At 33.8% G+C, this 22,986-nt stretch overlaps 2 protein-coding genes across 3 annotated transcripts in view; one reads left to right on the forward strand and one right to left on the reverse strand.

Moving 5' to 3' along the window:
* The first annotated feature begins 1,536 nt into the window (after positions 1-1,536).
* On the forward strand, positions 1,537-19,240 carry LOC138335496 (phosphoacetylglucosamine mutase-like). 2 transcript variants are annotated; one of them, XM_069284608.1, is made up of 17 exons: positions 1,537-1,673; positions 3,559-3,629; positions 4,353-4,482; positions 5,487-5,582; positions 6,900-6,973; positions 8,015-8,142; positions 8,790-8,948; positions 10,033-10,156; positions 11,659-11,702; positions 12,581-12,694; positions 13,491-13,592; positions 14,000-14,055; positions 14,848-14,911; positions 15,560-15,682; positions 15,847-15,968; positions 16,518-16,569; positions 17,614-19,240. In XM_069284608.1, exons 1-17 carry the CDS (start codon positions 1,576-1,578, stop codon positions 17,698-17,700), a joined length of 1,644 nt encoding a protein of 547 aa, XP_069140709.1. In that variant the 5' UTR covers positions 1,537-1,575; the 3' UTR covers positions 17,701-19,240. The 2 variants fall into 2 exon arrangements, with proteins under 2 accessions (XP_069140709.1, XP_069140710.1); XM_069284609.1 differs by lacking the exon at positions 1,537-1,673 and adding an exon at positions 1,862-1,990.
* The window catches only part of LOC138335493 (ATP-dependent RNA helicase DHX58-like), a 35,146-nt gene continuing 30,087 nt past the window's right edge, over positions 17,928-22,986 (reverse strand). Inside the window, exon 15 of the mRNA XM_069284606.1 lies at positions 17,928-21,781. Coding sequence (XP_069140707.1) covers positions 21,132-21,781 — 650 coding nt within the window. The 3' untranslated portion in view covers positions 17,928-21,131. The remainder of the gene's footprint in view (positions 21,782-22,986) is intronic.

Genomic DNA, 22,986 nt, shown 5'->3' on the forward strand with positions numbered 1-22,986 from the left:
ATGGAGACGGGAACTGCTTTTATAGATGTCTGGTAGATCACTCTTTGATGATGAAGATAAGCATGCTGAAGTGAGGTCAGGTGTATGTGAACATATGAATCTCAATAGTAGAAGTGTGTTTGGGAATTTTATCTAAGGGGATGTTATTAAACATCACAAGCACACAGATGGAAGAGTAGAGTCGTGGGCTACAGAAGCAGAGATCCTTTTCTGTGCTCGGATATTGGCTCATTACACCTGTAACTAATCTCATTCATATAGTCTCAGACGTATAGAAAGAAAGTATTATATTTTCCGTTTTGACTCTTGGATTTTACACATTTATTTTCAATATAATTCTTATGTATACATCCCAGCATGCTCTCTACTTATCTCTCTCCTCTTATCCCAACTAACATATCGTATATGCATGAACTACGTATACATCTCACCATCTTATTTTAGTCATCTCGTCTCAGCCGCCATATCACTCCACCATCTCTTCTCAACCGCTATCTCACTTCTACCGCCATATCACTTCTACCACCATCTCGTCTCTACCACTATCTCACTTCTACCGCCATCTCACTTCTACCACCATCTCGTCTCAACAGCCATCTCACTTCTACCCTCATCTCGTCTCAACCGCTATCTCACTTTTACCACCATCTCGTCTCATCTACCGTTTCACCTCAACCACATTCTCTCCATTACAACTATCTCTTATCAACAACTACGATCTTATCTCGACCACCATCTTTTTAATTTACATATAAAATCTATACATTAAACTGTTATAAATTTAGCGTATCGTAGACCAGTCTCGCGTTTTCACCCCTACGTCTGACTTCCCTTAGCTGTGGAGTCAACGCTGTTCGTCTCTGGACCATCTCAGGGGAGAATTGTTGAAACGCCGGGAGATGTCGTTTGTCGCGGGGTTTCTCGGTTACGGCCCTCAACACGCGCTCGCGATCGGAATACTTGGCAAATTACCTGGCGATGATTCCCGGAGGTTTCCGTCGTTTCTCCTCTTTAACCTGTTCACGTTTTGAAGTCTATCCCCAGTTCCTGATCGATGAAATTTTTCGAACCCTGCTCGGTGTTTTCATGTTCATTGCACGCGATTATACTTCATCGAGTGCGTTTTCAATTGTTCTCTTCCATTAGTTCTCTGTTTTTATGCTCAACGGTATACGTAGCAACTCTATTATCAATTTCATAATGATGACTCTCTTCCTTTTCCAATACACCACCATGTTTTTTTTTTACATTTTTTTTATCAATTCCACTTCAGACATATGGTTTCGATTTTTCTTTCAAAATTCACAAATCTATGAGAGAAAAAAAATCACATGACTGTTAGGTATGTATGACAAGATCTATTTTCATTGCCCTGGCCCCTGTGGTTTTCGGGGCTGCATCCGTTTATAATAATAAATATGCGTTGATGTTGATATCAGTAAATTATTGTTATTTGCTTAGCGCAGACCATTTAAAAATTTGCCGCCCGTTTCTTCACGACCGGTTCCGTAATATTCCGGAGTTGAACGGAACTTACCGAGTTAATACGATTAAGTTGTATGTATAGCGCTAGCGATGGAGGTAATGCTAGAAGCCGTGCTGAAGACGGCAGAGAAATATCCGCGTAGCGAAAACAGGAAGATTCAGTATGGTACAGCAGGATTTAGAACGAGGTTTGTAACACTTTAACCAGTCTGTGTCGGAATAAAACGACTGCGTGTAGTGATTAGTTTCTGACACGTTGGACAACCACACACGTATACTGATTGAACATCCGGGTTGCTCCTACTTTCACTTTAACTCATGACTACGTGTATACACTGTTCGATAACGTTACATTCGATTCCTGTGCTTTAGTTATGAACTTATGATAGGCGAACTGTCTAAAGCATGACGACGATATGAATTAATACAGTTGAAGTGCCTATTTACGTGTGCCTGTCAGTTCTGTAACTAGATCTACAGTGTACATGTGAATTTAGTTACTGTTGTAAGTGGGTGCTATTCAGAGTAGTACCCACTTAAAACTGTAAATAATTCTATTTATCTACCACCTAGATTGCATTTATATCACCAATAAATGCATCCTAACTTTCCTTTTAATTGTTAAATATGATATGCTATGCATTTTTTGGATAGCTTAATTGGGATATCATATATATTTTTGTGCTGAATGACTTTTGAATATTAAAATGGAATGTAAAATGAGATTAATAATTTTGCAGAGTTGAAAAGTTTTTAGCTAATTGTTAATACAATACTTACCATCACCTTCTGAAATTAATTAAAACAAATTAATTATTGTTATTTTCATAACGAGGGTCGTCTTACATGTATATGTTTCACTCCGTCATCCTAAATTTAATATTAGTTGACTATCACTACGACAGGACGAAAAAACAGCGAAATGAGTCTTAATTGTTGTCATAGATTACGATGGGAATCTTCATTTATCTGGTGCTTTAACCTCATCGTAGGCCATCAATACACATTTTCTGTTATTGTTGTTTTTAAGAAACTAAGATTGAAATTTTGTTTCGGACAGGTAGTGGGCCTTTAAGAAAATAAACAAATATGTAGAAACAAGAATACAAGGATTGCACTTCTTAGGGGCAATCCTGAAGAATGAAGATAAATTATTATGAAAACATATAATGCTAAAAAATATGATTTTAGAAAGATGACCCAACAGTATTAATTTGAGTTTTATTTTCTTTAAATTCAAATTTGAATTATTGTGTATCTTAACATGTCTAGGGCATTTCAAAATGTGGTTTTCCATATATATATTACATAATAAAGATTCAGAACAGTGTAAAATAACCGCAAGTTATCTCCCATTTTAATAATTGATTATAATCGATTACATGTATTAACTTTCATTAGAGATATATATAGTGTTTAGAAAAATCATAAATGATCGATCATCGATTAAAATGGAGAATAGACCCAACACTACCATTTAGTTGCACCATGCAGAATAATTTTAATTAGTCCCTTCACATGCTTCTAGGTCACTTATAAATCCTTGCTTGAGACAACTATAACCCATTAATAGTGACCTTTGAGGGTCATGAAAAGATGATAAAATCTGAAGTACATTAACTCATTACCCCTCAAGACACATTTAGAATCTTCTAAATCAAAGACTATAGACAAGTCCATTATGAAATTTCAGAGGTTAAGTTCTATATATATGAACAACCTGGCTTTAAGACTATACTTTTATATGATAAAAATTCAATGGTTCCTTGTGAATAAAGGAAAAAAGAAAAAAACCTACTTATTTAGACCACTTTCTTAGGGTCCCAAATGGTCATTTATGACACAATTTGACCTGTGCATAAAGGCCACTTGCATATAACGACCCTATTTTTTTGTGTCCCTTATATGGTCTTTATTGACAGGTTTGACTGTAAAACACAATAAAAAAGTATCAGCTTAACCGTTGTATAATGACCTCTTAGTTATAAAGACCATGTTTTCTTGGCACTCTGGGTGGTTTTTATAGACAGGTTTGACTATGTTGAGTATCACACTGTATGTATTTTGTTTCAGAGCTGAATATTTAGACCATGTCCTATACAGGATGGGGATCCTTGCTGCGCTACGATCACAAACCAAGAAAGGTAAAGCTCAGACTTTAAAGTTAATAATGTATATAAATCAGACACTCTGAAGACAAGATGTAGCTATTAAGTCAATATTTGCTGATTTGAATTTTAGAGGAAGCAATGTGAATTTGGCCGGTTGTACTGTTTATATTGACAGACTACACGGTGTATGTTTGAACAGCGCCTGTTGGTTGTAAATTGTAAATTTGTAGTACACGTATATAGCGCTACATAGGTACTTACCACAGTCAGTCCACCGAAGTGATATTTAGTTATTGCTGAGTCATTTCATGTTTCAATACTTATAAAATAATATTTGTGTAACAAAATAAAATAAAACTGTTTAAAAGAAATAATCAGTGAGAAATAAATATGATGGAAGTTTAGATTTAGCAAAATCATAATAGGAAATTTAAACGATAAATCAGTATGTCTTTTAATTAGCTGATGGAGTATATGTTCATCAGGTAGTCATTATGCAGACTTAAATTTGGTTCGAGCACTTGACAGAACATTTGTTTTAAAGAGCATGAAAACCTGTCTTAGTTACCACCTCTGTATAAAAAACACCTGCTTATAATGGACCACATTTCTATAGGGTCCCAAATGACCATTTATTATACAATTTGACCTGTGTATAAAGACCACTTGTTCATTGTCCCTTAGGTGGTCTTTATAGACAGGTTTGACTTTACATATACTGTGCATGTCCAATGGGCCACTTGTTTATAATTACAGCCACGATTGGTGCCATGATCACCGCCTCTCATAACCCTGAAGAGGACAATGGCATCAAACTGATTGACCCCGCGGGTGAAATGCTAGAGGCATCCTGGGAAGCCCATGCTACGTTCCTGGCCAATGTAGTGTAAGTAAACACCTTTAATACTATAAATGAAATGATTTTCATGGGCAATTAATTTTTGCGGAATTAGTAGGTGTTAAGAAAGGTTCGGTAATATAATACACTAACTATCAAAATGAAAAACAAAAAATATAAATTCAAATACAAAGGTTCAATTAAAAGTTTATTCTAATTCGTAAATTACTTTTTACAGATTTGAACCAACTTTGCAATGCTCTTTCTGTATCAGCACTCAGGTGACCGTCAAGGCCTCTTGGGCCTCTTGTTGTAATTTATCTAGGATATAAACCATCTTGCAATAGTCCCAAGGGTGATGAGCGGTAGTGTTAAGTATAGGGTATATACCTGTGGGTTATTAATTAATTATTTGTTACATTTTTGTATGTGGCAAAATGTCTCGGAGCAAGGGCCTTATAGATGCATATTGTACTGGAAATTAAGATTTTAGGAAGTTGTTAGCGAGCACTTAATGCCTAATAGACATATTTCTAGTTTATTAATTTCTTGTGACATTCATTGTTGAATCTGTGAAATAATAGGTAATGGGGGAAATAATGAATCATGATAAAAAACACCAATATTAATGTTTAATTACTAAGTTTCAGGATTTGTCTCGATCTGCATCAGGCTGCACAATTTGCAAAAAAAAAAAAAAAATAAATAAATAGCATATGACAGTATCATACATAGAACTTGCACCATATATCAATGGACTTTATAAATTAATTAGTTAAAGCTACTGGTTTTTTCGCCTATATAACTCTACCTTATACCAGACTTTAACTCATCGACTAAATAATACTTTTGACCACAGAATGCCTTATACAAGAATATCATACTTACTTACGTTAAACACTTAAGAACAAAGTGATTGTGATATTTGAAGGTATTTTTTTTACAAAAAAAGGAAGAATATAAAAGTACGAAAACGTGCTGTTAATTGAACAATTCATTTTTTTGTATGAAAAGTATTATAATAAGGTTCGCTTTCTTGTTTTATCTCATAGAGATGAAGAACTGCCCTCTGCTATCAAAACGATTGTGTCCAAGGAAAATGTTGCCACAGATGTCACTGCCACAGTTTTTGTTGCCATGGATACCAGGTAATCTTCAAGACATCTTGTTTTTTATCTTAACATTGGCATTTACATGCTGATTAAATGAAGGCCTCTTCTTTGCCGCAGGTGAGTGTGTTTGTTTTTAAAGGGTGGTAGTATTTTTGTGTTTATCAGTTTGTGAAGTTTGGATCTACAACCCACTCTGGAGAGTCTTTACCTGAACATATACCCATGCATTCACCGATTAACATACCTTTGACGACATCCTACATGTATATCTTGTTACATTTTTCTGATGCCAAGGAAACCAGTCATCCAGACCATGCACAGGCTTTTGACTCTATAGATAAATGGGCACCTCTATGTGGGCCCAGTATTACACATATAGAAGTCTCTGTATCTCAATAGAGTCAAAGGCCTGTGCATGAGAGTATTAACTTTACCAACTTCCAATTTGAGACACTACTGATATAAGTTTTGGCAAAGGGGAGATAACTCAATTTTTTTCAAAAAGTCAAAAAGTAGGTTGCTCATTCGACAATCATTAAATGTACTTTTTGTACACATTTTGTCTCTTATTCTTTTCTCTCTCAGCTAAATTGTTTGTGAAAAGTTAATTTTCTACTACAATGTGTTTATATACGATACATACTTGTATTAGGTGTGACAAAATTACATGCACATATATGAATATAAGATCAAAAAGCTTAGTTACTGGATAGCAGAGTCTACATATACATGTATATGTACATGTAGGTACAACTAATACATTTGTAGGTTTACCTGTACATAAAAATACAATTATTTTCATAAAAATTATGATCTTGTATCAGAATTTACTATTTTCATTTGCTTGAATAAAGGATTATTATTTAAGATAAAATAGAGATTTTAAAACTTTGTGATTTTAAGTATTGGGATATATGACCATTCTTGTTAATAGATAAGATTTGTAACATATGAACTGAAAGAAGATCATATTATTTGCCAAACGAGTCTACCAAATTCAAATTACCCATTGTAAGCAGACTCAAAAAATATGATTAATTTTATTGTTTTTATTTCTTTGTGATATGTTTTTTTTTCCGAAATTATTATCATATTTTTTCATTTCTTAAATTATTAAATTTTTAATTTCATTGTTTTTATTTCTATTTGTTATCATAGTGTTTTAATTTCATTTTTTTTATTTCTTTGTTTTATGTTTTAATTATACATTTTAATTTCATTGATTTTATTTTTTGTTATAAAATATGTTTTAATTTATTGTTTTTATTTTCTTGTTATAGGTATTATTTCTTTGCTATATGATTATATTGTTGTAGGTGTATAGCCAAATTAATTTTTACTTTAATTTACCAGATCGAGTAGCCAGAGACTGTCAGAAGCTTTGCAGTGTGGAGTACAGACAGTGGGAGGCACATGTAAAGACTACGGTAAGGGTCATAAGGTCACTGAGGGGCACCAAAGGGGGTACAAATTAATATAACAAAATGTCTATGTTATCATCCTGTATTAATCAAAGAAGTTTGTCCATATTTTACTTGAAACATTCTAGAATGAAGTACATTGTATTGTTATTTGATTTACTGCCATTTCTCTTGTTTGGGGAATCCGCAGAAGACAAACATAAATTTTCAAATTCTTTTACTGTGAGAAATATACAATATTATCCTAACTATATAATTTAGCCTAAAGGAGTAGATATTATAGGACCAGTATTTGGCCTTAATTTTTCAGGCCGAAAAACATTAACTCTGATCCACATCAATTTCACATCAATATAGATACTCTCATACTTGCCATTTATTAAAACATAACTTTTTATAACCATGTACACGATGTGCTCCACCTATGATGTCATCAAATTGATGATTTTCCTCTTCTCGCCAAATTTTGCTAGAAATTCATCATCTTTAGGTTAGAAAAAGGCTTGAAATGGATTTAGCCGCCACCTTGGAGCAACTTTATATTTTGCATGGATATTCGTAAATACACGATACACAACATGTGAAAATCTCTTTCTGCTCCACGAAGGCGACCACATTCATTTTTAGAGAAAACCACTCAAAAAGTATGATTTTTCAAAGATTTTTGTGAAAAATGGTGGGAAACTGTATGTTGATGACGTCATAATGAACATAATTGGCACATGCGGGATATTTTCTGGATGTAATGTGTTAGCAAATGTATTCAACTGTTATATGGCAAAATATGTTGTTCTTTACTGGAGAATTAATTTTGCGGCCATATTCGAGTCTTAAGGTAACTTCTCCTTTGGACATGAACACCCTTGGGCGAATATAATAAAAAAAAAAAAATATACTGATTCTAGGACTACAAGGCCCTGATTCAGAGGACAAACTTGAAAAGACTACATGAAGTTATTACACAGATTATTCAAAATCCTTCTCCCCATATAGAAATGGGTCTTAATGACCAGAGGCGTTATTGACCACTTTTCCGTTTTTCCGTAGGTCTGTTGACCACCCCACAGTTACACTACATGGTTCGATGTGTCAACAGTAACGGTCAGTATGGCGTGGCTACTGAAGAAGGGTATTTCCAGAAACTGACCGCTGCATTTTGTAAACTTCAAAAACAGGTACTCAAGCATCCTCTTTCAGGAGAAGAATTAATATAAGCTTTTAGCTTGTTTCCCCATCCTAGCTGTCTGTATGTATTGGTGTATTTGTATGTATAGATTTGAATAAATATTGTTTAAACTAAATATATAAATGATTCAATTTCAAATAATTTTATTTACAATAGAATTAGATAGCAGGCATTGCCCATACAGGTCTTTTCCCTTTATATGCTGGTTTTAGTTTTGTTATTTAACATTCTATTAACAGTCAGGGTTATCTAAGGATGTGTCAAGTTTGCTGATGGAGGAAAGCCAGAGTACCAGGAGAAAAACCAATGACCAGTGATCAGTACCTGGCAATTGCCCCACATGGGATTCAAACTCACTATGCAAACCAGAGTTGGAGGGCTTGTCGTAAATTGTCTTAGCCACTTAGTCTAAACTGCCCTATTTGATAGTAGAATAACAAACAAAGAAATATATAACTGCACATTTATCGCACATGCACATAGCTGATGGACACTGGCATTGTGACTTCACAATGATAATGACATCAAAATAAGCAGATGGCGGTTCATGCACTATTGAATGCCAACTGCATTTGGTAAGATTAAATGACATAGTGGGGTTGCAACTGTGAAAACGTAAACATTACACTTTTGTAGCTAGTGAAGAAAGCAGACAGTACGTACAAACCCACACTGACACTGGATGCAGCCAACGGTGTGGGCGCCCAGAAAGCTTACAAACTCAAAAATTATCTGGGAGATTACCTGAGTGTTGGAATATGTAACGATGGGACCTCTGGAAAATTGAATCATATGGTAGGTATAGACATACTTCAGGTATTAATGTGTATTGAACTGATGAAGTATGATGTATTTTCAGTGTGACCTTTGACCGTCTGTATTGTAAACATGGTGTACATGTATTTATAGCATGATCCTGGCCTGTAATGTTGTAATTATGTTAGAGTATGTATGGTGTATTTCTTGTAAAATTAATTTCGAGTATGACCGTGACCTTCAGTATTGTAAATTCCCAGTATGACCTTGACCTGTAGTATTGTAAACATGTTAGAGTATGTATGGTGTATTTCTAGTATGGCCTTGACCTATAGTTCTATAGTACATGTTAGATTATGTAAAATTTATTTTGAGTATGACCTTGACCTTCAGTATTGTAAATTCCCAGTATGACCTTGACCTGCAGTATTGTAAACATGTTAGAGTATTGTATTGTGTATTTTTAGTGTGACCTTGACCTTATAAGTAATATTTATTGTAACACAGAATGTCAGAATTTTTATCAAACTATTTAATGGTATCTTTCCATTATTATGAACATTCCATTATTATGAACAGTCAGTTAGAGTGACCTTGCATGACCTCTAGCTTTATGATTATTATGTATGGTATATTTCCAGTGTGACCTTGACCTTTAGCTTTGTAAATATAATCTATGGTGTATATCCAGTGTAGCTGTTATTGACATAATTGATGATGTATTTCCAATGTAACCATGGCAATTATAAACATACTCTATATGTATTATGTATTAACAGTGTGACATTGACCTATTGACCTATATTAGCTTTATAAACTATGGTATGTTTCAAGTATAACCTTGACCTTTATAAACCAAATCTATGGTATGTTTCAAGTATAACCTTGACCTTTATAAACCTAATATATGGTGTTTTTCCAATGTAACCTTGATCTATAGTTTATTATAACATACTAGATGCATGTATGGTGAATTTCCAGTGGACCTTGACCTTTAGCTTTATAAATATAGTCTATGGTATATTTTCAGTGTGACCTTGACTTTTATAAACTTTATCTTTGGTGTATATCATGTGTAACGTTACCTTGACCTTTATTAACATAATCTTTGGTATATTTCTAGTGTGGTGCGGACTTCGTGAAGGTTCAACAGAAACCCGCCGATGGCATGACTCTCCAATCTAACGCCAGATGTGCCTCCTTTGATGGAGACGCCGATAGAATAGTGTATTGCTATGCTGATAAAGGTAGATAACTCTCACAAATACCTTTCAACATTCAGAAATCAAAATGCATGGACAACTATGTTTTTCACAATTTTATCACTTCTGAGCGAGCTAATTGTGTTCTTAGTAAATGAGGCAAACATACAGAGAACCTTTGGATCTGAAACTAAAAATTTACATATTACATGTCCCTCTTCATACTCTTATGTTATTTCATGAGCTGAAGAGAGTTATGTGTACGTTTATAATTAAAGGGATACAGTTTCAAATTTCTGCCATACAACAGGGTTATCCCATGCTTGTTAGCAAACAATAACAATTTATGACTGTCTTTTACAAGGAAAGAAAATGATGCAATAAATATATTCTTCTAATTTGCAACTGATATTTTATCAGTTTATCATAATAAATATAATTAGGTAAAAACGGTATAAAGCTAGTATATTAATAATCCAAAATAAAAGGCCAAAATAAATTCAATGTAAAATCAAAATCATGTCTATGGAATATATATTCAGCCACTATAGGGCCTTCTTCAGTCCGAAATAACACTAACACAACGTGTTCGTCTGCATGTTTGTTTACATCTATAGTGCGCAGGTACGAAATGTCTCGGCCCGTTAACACTACTTCCTTTCTCTGCGTCTCCTTCCCACCACCTCTTCTACCACCTTCACTAATCGCATATCTCTCAACATCGTTGGTACCTTTTGTCTTACTTTTCAACTTTTTGAACAGCAAAAAGTCAGCAATACACAACTAAATGCTCGTGTTAGCTTAAGTTTTAGTTCTACTTGTTTCTTGAATAATTTAATCCACGCATTCATAATAAATATGGAAATAGACATCCATAGATATCTCAATTCTAGTTCAAAATTTTGGCTGGTCAGTACTTGGTAAACCTCTTGCTGACCACATTACAATAATATCTTGCTCTCAGGACCTGATATATTTGTGCACTTCACTCTATGTAAGTTGTGTAAAAGACTTGGAATTTATGCTTGTTGTTTTACATATTGCTTGTGATCTTACTTGGTTATTTGTTCAATGTTGAACATTTTCTGGTACAGTCTTAATTATGCCAAAATTGCAAGTGCATGTGCACTCATCTCAAAAATGAATGCCCATGGAAGCCTCATATTCATGAACATCTCAGTTAAACAAGCCCTTGTGACAACCTCAAAACACATTCACTCCTGTGACAACCTCAAAACACATTCACTCCTAAAGACACATTTAGCCTCTCCTAAATCAGAACTGAACAATCCATTATGAAATTTGAGGGGATAATGGCGGTTGAAGATATACAAGACAAGTCTTGTATATATCAATTCTGTTCAGCTACAACAAATGTTATTCTATTAATTACTTTCATGAACCTCTCTGTAATCCAATAAATTTATCCTATAATTGAAATAAAGAAAAAAAACCCAAATTCACAATAAAATGAAGTTTACAAAATAGTAATGTTCATTTTTGTTGACACACTTTGTGAGGTTTTTAATGTTACGATTTGGTTTCAGATGGTAAATTTCACTTAATGGACGGAGACAAAATTGCCACATTGGTGAGTTTTGTTGATATTTATTTCAAACTATCTTGCACCTGTCTAAGTTAACTAGATAATCATAATCAATAAGTAAGTAGTGTATTATATTATAATAAAATTGAAATAAATTTATAGAGACATGCTAACAACTCGAAGTGGGTTTTGTTAAAACTTGGATATTATATTCATTTTTGCTTATTCAAATTAGAAATTAAGTAGTTTTTTAATCATCAAATTTTCATCTATATAATAATGAGTCAGCTATATAAATATCAGTCTTAATACTAGTTAAATGTGTTAGAAAAGGACACAAATTGATTTATGTTGAACTATTATCGATAGATACTACTTTTCTCAATGAACTTTGTACACACTTATGGTTGCTGATTTGTGCTATTTTGTCTTTTTCGCGTTTTCGCCCATTTTTGTAACTCTCTAGTGTTTTGAGGCTAAAAGACGAAAAATAAAACAAGAAAAGAGTATCAATGGACGCAAATTAGTGTGCGACTTAAAGTTTTGTTTTTTCACCTTAAAAAATCTCGTCTTTTGTCTTTTTGCCCCGAAAAGACAAATGTTAACAAATCTGAAATTTCGTCTCTTGGTCTATTCATCCACAAAAGACGAAAATTAACCAATCTGAAATTTCGTCTTTTGGCCCAAAAATTTTATACATATGTGAATTTTTGTCTTTTCTGGGCTAAAAGATGAAATGGCTTAAATTATGCCCCATACATACTAGCTAGTCAACTAATAGCCATTATCATGTATCGGAGGGTAACGTCCGAAGTGGATAATGCTACTGTACATTATTAGATGCAATAGATGTAGCAGGTATTATGTTTTGATAGGAAGCAAGTGAATTTGAGTAATTTGTATTGACTTGTTCTATTTTCTAGGTTGCAGGATATCTACAGGAGCTTGTACACAAGTCCGGTCTGTCATTAAACTTGGGTCTTGTACAAACTGCCTATGCTAATGGAAGTTCAACTGCATACATCACAGATACATTGGTTTGTATATTGTATCAAAATCATTGCACATTTTACATATTAGGAAATAGGTTTGATGATTCAGTGCTCTTGACCTTTTGTTTATCTAATATAATAGTGATGGATAACATTTAACCTCTTGACTTCTACCTGTAGTAATGCGGGCTTCCGTGGTCTCAATCTCATATTGTATTCTAAAATTGTTGATACAGACCCTGTGGGCCTTTTACATTGCTTTCTAATGTTAATGATATAGAGCTCATGGGCCTCTTGAGTTTTGATGTTAATGCTCTCTCCATTTCTTCTTTCTCTATTGCTTTTGATATAGGCTCTGTTCAGTGCTCTCGATAGGTATACTGTAAGCCAACTTTTCATTTACGTGTGATTTTCTGTCGCGAATTTTGCAATCCAAGTAAATTTGTGAAAGTTCATTGCCGCGATTTAATATCCACATCATCTATAATATTGATAGGAATTAGCATTCAATTATCTAATCAGCAAACTTGCCTTAAAGTGGAAATCGCGAAATTTAATAGCCAGGGAAAAAAGAAAGTTGTTTTATCATTCTAATATTTCTACATTGTACCTTAATATGTTTGTTTCTAACCATTTTGTTCCTATTCCGTCTTTGCCATATTATGGAGTTAGCTCCCTTGCGAGTAGGTATCGATTGTTACGTCATTATTTTGCGACCGCAATTAACGTCGTTTCTCGGAAAAGAATGACGTTATGTTCGCAAACATATGACGTCATAATCAATACCTACCCACAAGGGCAGATAACTCTGTAATATGCAAATGCAAAATATGACACACAGAAGGTACCAGTGGCCTGTGCAGCGACAGGAGTAAAACATCTTCATCACCGCGCCCTTGAGTTTGACCTTGGAGTCTACTTTGAAGCCAATGGACATGGAACTGTAAGTAGTAGAATTTGTTTTTTACCATAAAACCATCTCTGAATAAAGATCTTCTGTTTAATAAGATTTACGGGCTAATATAGGCATTGCCTGTTGCCCAATTCCTTTTGTATTGACAATCTTACCTTAAGATATTCTGAAATGAAACAAAGTACCTTAACTTGTGTATAATGGCATCTTGTATATGTATACATTGTCCGTCAAATTTCATCGTATGTGAAAAGTCCTTTTTGTCATTGTTTACTATATATACCACTCATTCATACATTATTTGGAATTCAGACCAAGATGTTAAAGGCTATTTTAGCCTCTTGTTTCTTTAATGTAAGTGATACAGGCCTTTTGCGTCTCTTTTTCTAATAAACCAATTTGCTGCTCATATTCCATTTGATACTGATCTGTTTCAGGTTTTATTCAGTGATAATGCTTCAAGTCAGATTCAGAGCGCTGCAGCTGATGGCAGGTACTTAACATGATGTCTTTATGATCATAATAAAGTTTTACTCTTTCACCCCTACAAATTCTAATGAACTGTTCCAGCATTTGAATTAGTTGAGTCCAAATTTGTCTTCAAGGGTGAATAAGTTGAATTTAGTCTTTTATAATCATTCCTATAGGTATTCCGATCTTTTCCTTTGAAATTGTGTTAGTGATTTTATAATCAGATTATATAATTAGTTTGTTGTTGTAACATATTCTGTATTGGCATATTACGGAGTTATCTGCCCTTGCAGGTAGGTATTGCCTGTGACGTCATGTGTTTGCGAGCGTAAAGTAATATTTTTCAGAGAAAATGATGCGAATTTTGCTAAACAAATAATGACGTCACAATGGATACCTACCCACAAGGGAAGTAACTCTTTAGTATCCAACGACGGAATATGATAGCAGCAGTTTGAATGCTCACCTTTGATGCACATAACTCTGTACTTAGTAATATATAATAACCTGCTTTATTGACCACCTCTGTATAAAGACCACTTAATAAGACCTTTATTCTAGGGTCCATGTGACTAATTTCAATACAATTAAACCTGTGTATAAAGACCACCTGCTTAATAAGACCACTTTCTCAGAGTCCCAAATGACCAACCTCAATGAAATTCAACCTGCGTATCAATTCCAACTTAAATTTAAAGACCACTTTCCCTCTGTGCCTTGGGTGGTCTTTATAGACAGGTTAGAGTGTAATACATAAGAAGAAAATGAATTTGATAATAGCTAAATAATAAAGAAATGTTTTTTTGTTTCCTAGTTTACCAGATACACAACGTGATGCTGCTGCCCAGCTATGTACAGTAATGGACCTAATTAACCAGGTAAAATTAATTTCACGCATAATCATTAATGATAATCAAATTGATTATTGGATTTCATACTTGCTATTTCAGACCATGGCTGGTTATCTTTCCTGAATACTATAGGTTTGATGATAGAAATATGACAGGTTCATGGTCAAACATATATAAACAATTTATCCTCAGAAATTGACGTCTAAGAGCGACATGAACCTCTCATATCAACACAATGCTAAGATTAAAAACAAAATAGATTTACATTTATTGAATTGCATTGTATGTTATTTCCTACAATGTGTACACATATCAAACCTTTTATTTAAGATGGATATGTCATATATTTTGTTTAAACATTAAATGATAGAACGCATTGTATCCACTAATTAAAAATGATTAATAATATCTTCTGATATCATATTAGATAATGTGGTGACGTCATACTTTTGATTTCAGATTTTACTTTAGACTGTTGGTGATATATAATTTGTATTTCTGATTGGGTAACATGATACTGATTTTCCGGACTGTCAGTGATGTCGAACATTTTATTTCACACTGGATCGCATCATACTTTTTATTTTAGACTGTCAGTAATGCAATACTTTTATGAATTCAGACTAACTTTTTATTTCAGACTTTGGGTGATATAAGTCATACTTTTTATTTCAGACTGTTGGAGATGCTATATCAGATATGCTTCTTGTGGAACTTATACTAGCTACATATGGCTGGGAAATTAACAACTGGGACAGTGCATATATTGATTTACCAAACAGGCAGCTTAAGGTCAAGGTCAGTACAAAATGCGCTTGAAGGTCAAGGAAAACAATTTATTTTTAAATGTTAAGAGAGAAATGGAGAGAAAGTGAAACAGTGAAAATTCATAATAATTCAAATATTTTATTTGTTTGTTTTGTTGAATCATTCGGTGTAAATAAAAAGTGTTTATTTATCAGGTCAAAGATCGTACCGTGATAACTACAGCTAATGCGGAGAGGACAGCTTTAACACCTGATGGTCTACAACAGGCAGTTGACGACCTGGTGGCCAAATACAAAAATGGCCGATCATTTGTAAGGTAAAGACACTCAGACATTCATACGTTTGTACTTAATTATTATCATAACAATGCAGTTGTTTTCACATGCAGGAAATTAATGAAATTGTCCACATATGAAAGGCATTAAACCCATTCACCCCTGAAAACACATTTAAACTCTTCCATTTCAAAAGCCGGAATAATCCATAATGGTATTTTAGGGATGAATGGTCGTATCTAGTATCTTAGCTGTTTGGTGATTTATTCTCATGGTGTAGTGAAAATCCCTGTGAATCAGTAGCAGGACTCGTATTTGTGCAGACACTTTCACTTATTCACCCCTGATGACATATTTAGGCTCTTCTAAATCAAAGACTAGACCAATTGATTATAAAGTTTCAGGGGTGAATGAAACATTAATAGTTTAACAATCTTTTGCCTTTATTTTCGTCATGCATACATTATGGTGGGGAAACGAAAATATTTTCGTCATACTTAAAATAAGGTGAGGAAATAAAATATTTTCAGCATGCATACATAATGGCGGGGAATTATTAAAGATTTTAAAGCTCTTTTGACCTTTTGTAGGCCTTCAGGAACAGAGGATGTTGTGAGAGTGTACGCTGAAGCCGATACCCAGGTAATTGCAGTTTACTTTATAATGCACAGTTAAAATGAACCACGAGACATTTACAAAATCACTTCGTTATAAACACTGAACGCTTATTACAGACATGTTGCAAGGACCTTTGACATGGAATGGACTTTACGGCGTTTTAACCATGAATACGTTTTAAGCGTGTTTGTTACAAACATATTTTACTTTTAAACAATGATAAGGTATAGTGGACTATTGACAATATGAACATTTGTGTCCTCAGTCCCTTTGGATTGCAACTTTTCCAAAATGTCGAATTTTGTTTACTCACTAGCTAATAATCAAATCTATTCCCCGCCATTTCCGTCTTGATTTCGAGTTGTCCAGAGTATCGGTGTCTGGATTATTGAGGGGTCACTGTATCTACAACACAAGTGTTTTGTGCCCATTAAACATCTTCATAATAATTGTACATAGTACTGTTTTTATTTGTGCCAAGACAGTTATTCAGAGGAATCTGAATGAATAATGTAATTAACCTTTTAACCTGATCACAACTTTGAGTTCAGACTGTGTTAAGGGATGAAGTAAGCTCTGGAAAGTATTAATTTATCAACTTAAACTGTAGTTGTATTTGAATGTACAGACTTTCTGAGAAGTTTTGTTTTATGGACAAATTGATACTCTTAATATTGAGTCTTAATCTACTGTACACAATAGTTATCATGTGGCATTTATGCTCGCAATATCAATAATATTTTTATTTTGCAGTAAAATGACAAAGGGGAAATTTAGATGTACTTTGAATGATGTAATGTTATACAGGTGCTAGTAAAACAATTTGAACAAAAATATATTGTAAAAAAACTTATTTAAGTACAGTCAAATTTTAGCACAATCGCGGAAAAATATGAATTATTTTTATTAGCGCAGATATAAATTAGCACAATTTGATGGTTCAATATCAGAAATACTCTTTTACAAAATTTAGCCCTTTACCTGAATTTGTGCTTCAAAGACATCTCTAAAATACTACCGCTAAAATAAAAACGTTCACAGTAATTACGTTTAAAAACTCTGTTTCAGACAAATGCAGACAAACTAGCCCAGGAAGTTGGCCTAGCAGTCTACAACATGGCGGGTGGAATTGGCGACCCTCCTCAACCACAATGATCTTAGTACAAAACAGCTCATAACATGGGATATAATTCATAGATTGGGGTAGCGACGGTATTAAATATAGAATTTATTATAATAGTTAGCTAGGCTAGCTGTGGAAAACTGGTACATGTAGGATTTGGTAAACTTAGTATGGGATACCAATTTTTGGAAACTGCATCATATGATGAAGTTGCATTTCAAGTTTTAATAAGTTGCAGCATTAGATTTATCAATAATAATATGTTGAACATTGAAGTACATTTCAGCGTTGAGTATTGTTGAATATTCAGGAACATTTCAGCGTTGAATATTAAAGGACATTTCAGCGTTGAATATTGAAGGACATTTCAACTTTGAATGTTAAGTGACATTTCAGTGGTTTCTCATTATACAGATCTGGCCAATAGTGATTGATAATATATATTGTATAGTTGCTTTCGTTAGTAGCGCTACATTCGCGATCTAGATGATTTCCGCAAACTGTATAAATAACCACGAATACAATGGTACAGATGACAAGAAAGATAATTTAATAAGATTGTATGACTTTCTAACACTGGCAATACGCGAAATTAGTCTCATTTAATGATTTTCAATGAGAAAATCACGAAATCATCTCCACTTATAAAATTTAACAAATATACATTGTGTTAATATATCATATATGTTCCCTTAAAATTAATCTCTGTTTGGTTGTGCTGTTGTTCAGGAAGATGTTAATGATCAAAATGATCACATCTACACAGACCCTCTTGTCTTATTGCATATATTGTCAGGTTGTATATAAATGTTCCTGTTTGAAACAACAGAAAAAGACTATCTTCTGGCGCCAATACAGGGCGTTGTTTTGAGATATCAAAATGACCTGGAAAAATCACGTCAAATGATGACGTCATAATCACCGGAAGGTGGGACTAACCGACGGTAAATCGTACTTTACCCACGTCGCTTGGGCATGTCGAGACTGACCCATTGTAAGCACAAAAATATTCCTGTTGTCGCATATTGAACTATACGTATATACTACTTAAGTATGAGAGGATATTTTCTAGGAATTAAAACGAAAGTCAAACAAATCTGACAATGAAAGAACTTACATTTGTAATTATAGTTGATACAGTAAAATATAATTTCATAAATGCAATTCACGTGGTCATATTTTAGCGCAAACATCAAGTGCAAAAGTAGGATTACCGCTAAAATATCCATGTTTTCATTTGTTGATAATAATTATGACTGTCCATCTATGAATGTCATTAACGTTGGGCATTACGTATTCAATTTGTTATCTTTGGGATGATTATCGGATTCACCGACACAAACGGTTGTACTGGATGGTGTATCCTGTTTTGTCTAATGTTCCACAAGAAAGACCTTAATTATCATAAAATGTCACATAGCTCGCAAGGTACTACCAGCGTTTTTACACAGCAGAAATTTGTCATGGTGTCAGTATTTGTACCGTTCATGATACAACACGGTGAAGCTGTCATCAGAAATATTGAATATAATCACCAAATTAATAAAACACACACTTGCAATACGCCAGATATATTATTTTATTATGTTATTTTTGATTTTATTGGTGTAACTGGTACCTTTTGCAAGACATTGGTATAATCCCATGATCAAACGTGCAAAATAATACATAATGGTTGAATCATATAATATACTATTATCTTTCGATAGCTATGGTTTAAATGTTAATGTTAATTTTAGCCTCGGCATAACACGCTATACGACATTTCATTAAGCCAAATATTCATTTCATAGACTCAAAACAAAAATGTACGTAACATGATCAAATCAAACTTATCCGGTAAAATTATTTCTACCTTTTATTTAGGTAAACTGAAACCGTTGGTAAGTTGAGACCCAAATATTTGCACAAATTTATACATCATAGAAAGAATATATTAACGATATTTATGTACAGAATTAAAAAGAAACTCTTTAAACACAAAGCTTTAAACTTTAAACACCGGTATAATGGAAGATTATTGATGTAGTATAACCATTGCTAACAGTTCATATGTTGTAACTGATCAGCGGCAATATTAAGAGCTAATACTCACTAGCAAATCCGGTGGTATTTAACTGTACGAGAGATTTGTACCGAAGATCTCTTACATTTAATTCAGTTCTACTTTTACCTCATGTTTCCTTTTTGTACAGTCTTCTACAAAAAGCCACTTAAACTGTTAACCACTTTCGTTTTGAATTAATTTTCGAGAACAATTTGCAAATACTTCGCCAATAATTGCAAAAACGTATACGTGTATATGAATGCAAGAATATATTGAAAATAACGAATAGTGAGATGTGTTGTTTACAGTAATATGTTTAAAGGATTTATATAATGTAAACGTAGAAGTTTACGCGAGGGGGGAATTTTCGTTACTAAAGCGAATGTCGTTCCATTGCGAAAATTTTCATTGCGCGTAATGTTTTTTTGAATATATAAATTATATTGTCAAAAGCCCGAAGATATATATATATATATAATATATATATACATATCACGAAAATAAGACCTATGCAAGATGCTTACTCTTACAAATCAAGAAAATAAGCACTAGCGAAAATATCCACGTCTACTAATACTGTATATAATTTTTTCCAATGATATCAGTGAATATATTGTTATTATCTGAAAAATATTGTTGAATCCATTATCGACATTTAATATGGACATGAAAGACATATTGGTAAAAATATGAATACTTTGTACATATGTACTAATGAACCAATAAGTATGATATATAATATAACAAGCCTATGAAGCCATTCATGCTTTGTTTTCAGGAAAACACAAGTTAATGTTCTATAAGACATATGCATGGCAAATAAATTAACGAAAACAACAAACAACAAGTGAAACAATCTATCTATCCCCCCTCTCTCTTTCACTCCTATTGCCTTTGAGAAAAGACATTGATAACTGATATTGTATAAATAGTATACTTATCTACTTGCCCAGATGCCACCTTGTATTTCACATTCTTTAAAGACCCACTAAACGTTTAACGTTTGAATGTTTGTAGATACATAAGTGTACAATATACAAACTTGTATTTATAATGATTAATTTGTCAATGAATATTTTGCATTTTCTGTTGATATATCACAAAAATCTATTCGAATCAATCCTTATCAATTAAATTACTATTTTGGGACTCTATGATTCTATGAAATCATAACGCCGTTAATCTCAGCCAATCACATACGACGTTAAAAACGAGGATTGCATTTTGTAATTTATGGACTGATAAAAGTAATTTTTTAAGGAAAGTTTTAAGCCAATGAAATGCTTGTTGCCAGCAAAATTGTTTCATAATGTTGAAGCCGATGAAAAAGAAAAGCAAAATTGATTCATACAATAAGGGTAGCTCTGTCTATCCGTTTCCCTATCTCAATTCCTTTCTTCGTCCATATGTTCCTTATTAACAAGGAAGGAGATTCAAACGTTGAGTACCCCTTCTCAACAAAGTCTGTAAATCGTCATTGGACAGTTCGGCCACATGGAAAGGTACATCTTTCCACTTCTTCTTGCAGGCAGCATTACCGTAGACATCGACTATGCTGAAGCTGGCAATCTTGATGATAGGAAACTGCATGGCGTTGTAAGTACTGACATTACCGAGATCAGAGCCACATTTCCGACACGTAATTTTACCAATCCCAGACTGTAGTTGTTGATCACTGTACTGAGCTTTGTTGAGTCTTTTTGCAGCCACCCGATCAGTGATGTCATCGCACAGAACAGCGTGGTGGGCCGACATAATTGTTTTGACATCCGAAGACATGCAAATGAAGTCATGGCACTTTCCACAGCGAAGCTCAAACTGACCCTCCTGTACGCTTCTCCTAGTTCCTTTAGAGGCTTCCATATCACGGGCTAGTTTTTCCTCCATCTGTAGTTTCCGAATCCTCCTCTGAAATCCGTCTTTGTCACGTTGTATACGCTCTTGAAGTCTTTCTATTGCTTTATTCATCATAGCTTCCCTCATCAGATTGATCTCTTCCTTCTGTGCAGCCATTCCGCCCTCTGCAGCTACAAGTACATATTTGCTGTCTTCAGCTCTTCCTCGACCTGTGGAACAATTATAATAATGACAATTCTGTATTTGAATATTGCAGAGTTATCTGCCCTTGCAGCTAGGTATTGATTATGATGTCCTGTATATGTCAGAGTAACGTCATCCATTTCAGAGAAAAAGATGAGTCTCGCTAACAAAATAATGACGTCACAATAGATATCTACCCGCAAGAGAGGTAATTCTATTATCCCAAACAATACACCTGCGTCGTCTAAGACTGTATTACATGGCTACCCATGCAATGCAATCTCACGACGTCACGTCAACCGAAAGATCGAATTCAACGCTGATTTCAGAACCCAGGCTGACATTACTGTTTAGTGCGCAAACAGTTGGATTTACTGTATATTTAAAATATTGTTCAGTAAGTATGTATGGCGAATCGATTTGAAGTCGAAGTTTTGAGTTTCCTTAAAACCTATTGCCGTAAAATCAAAATGACGTAGTATCTAATAGCAATGTCGAGGTATGAAAGTAAAATACCCTCTTAGATGTAAATTGGAAAGACAGGGTTACTCTAACCTCGGGATGGATCACAAAATGTTGTAAACCCTTCGACAAGCCATGTATATAATTTCCCTATACTTCATATCCACCTATGAAAGAGTTATGACATTGCATCCAAATATTAATTTATTCAATCATGTAACTTTTATATCATAAAGTTGAATAATATACTGTAATTAATTGCTAATGATATTGCCTATGGTTTTACTTCGCTGAATTTGCGTATTCATCTTAATTTGCGAAATTCGCGAAATTATTCAATCAACACAATTTTACATATCACACCTTGTCACATGAATGGCTCGTTCAATTGCTACAAAGATAATTCGCGAAAATAAACCCCGCGAATGAGTTCCAAAAAATAAATCGCGAAATGTATTACTAGTCTTTTGCATTATACCTCTGAATAAAATCATTAGCATTCGATCAAAATTCTTCACTTTAAAGATACCTCCCCTTTCGGCACTAAATAACAGCACTATTGCCACTGTCATTCTCGATAATTCAAGGGGTTCCTATCACTGTCGTTATACTTATCCCTGGACAATGTATATCAAAACTGTTAGACAGATAATTTAGTCCTTTCATGTACACCAAAAAAAATCAAATAATGGTACATTGTATGACTTAAGAATTGAACATCACTCCCTGGGATATTGTGAAAGTGTATTATACCACTGAATGGAAACAG

The sequence above is a fragment of the Argopecten irradians genome, chromosome 11 (assembly GCF_041381155.1).
Source record: "Argopecten irradians isolate NY chromosome 11, Ai_NY, whole genome shotgun sequence".
NCBI classification, from domain to species: Eukaryota; Metazoa; Mollusca; class Bivalvia; order Pectinida; family Pectinidae; genus Argopecten; species Argopecten irradians.

What these genes read in the sequence shown, in the direction of transcription:
- LOC138335496 (XM_069284608.1), top strand. Translation starts at nt 1,576, where the DNA reads ATGGAGGTAATGCTAGAAGCCGTGCTGAAGACGGCAGAGAAATATCCG. An exon ending in ACGATCACAAACCAAGAAAG is followed by an intron (nt 3,630 to 4,352) that starts GTAAAGCTCAGA and finishes TTATAATTACAG; the next exon opens with CCACGATTGGTGCCATGATC. An exon ending in GTATTGCTATGCTGATAAAG is followed by an intron (nt 10,157 to 11,658) that starts GTAGATAACTCT and finishes ATTTGGTTTCAG; the next exon opens with ATGGTAAATTTCACTTAATG.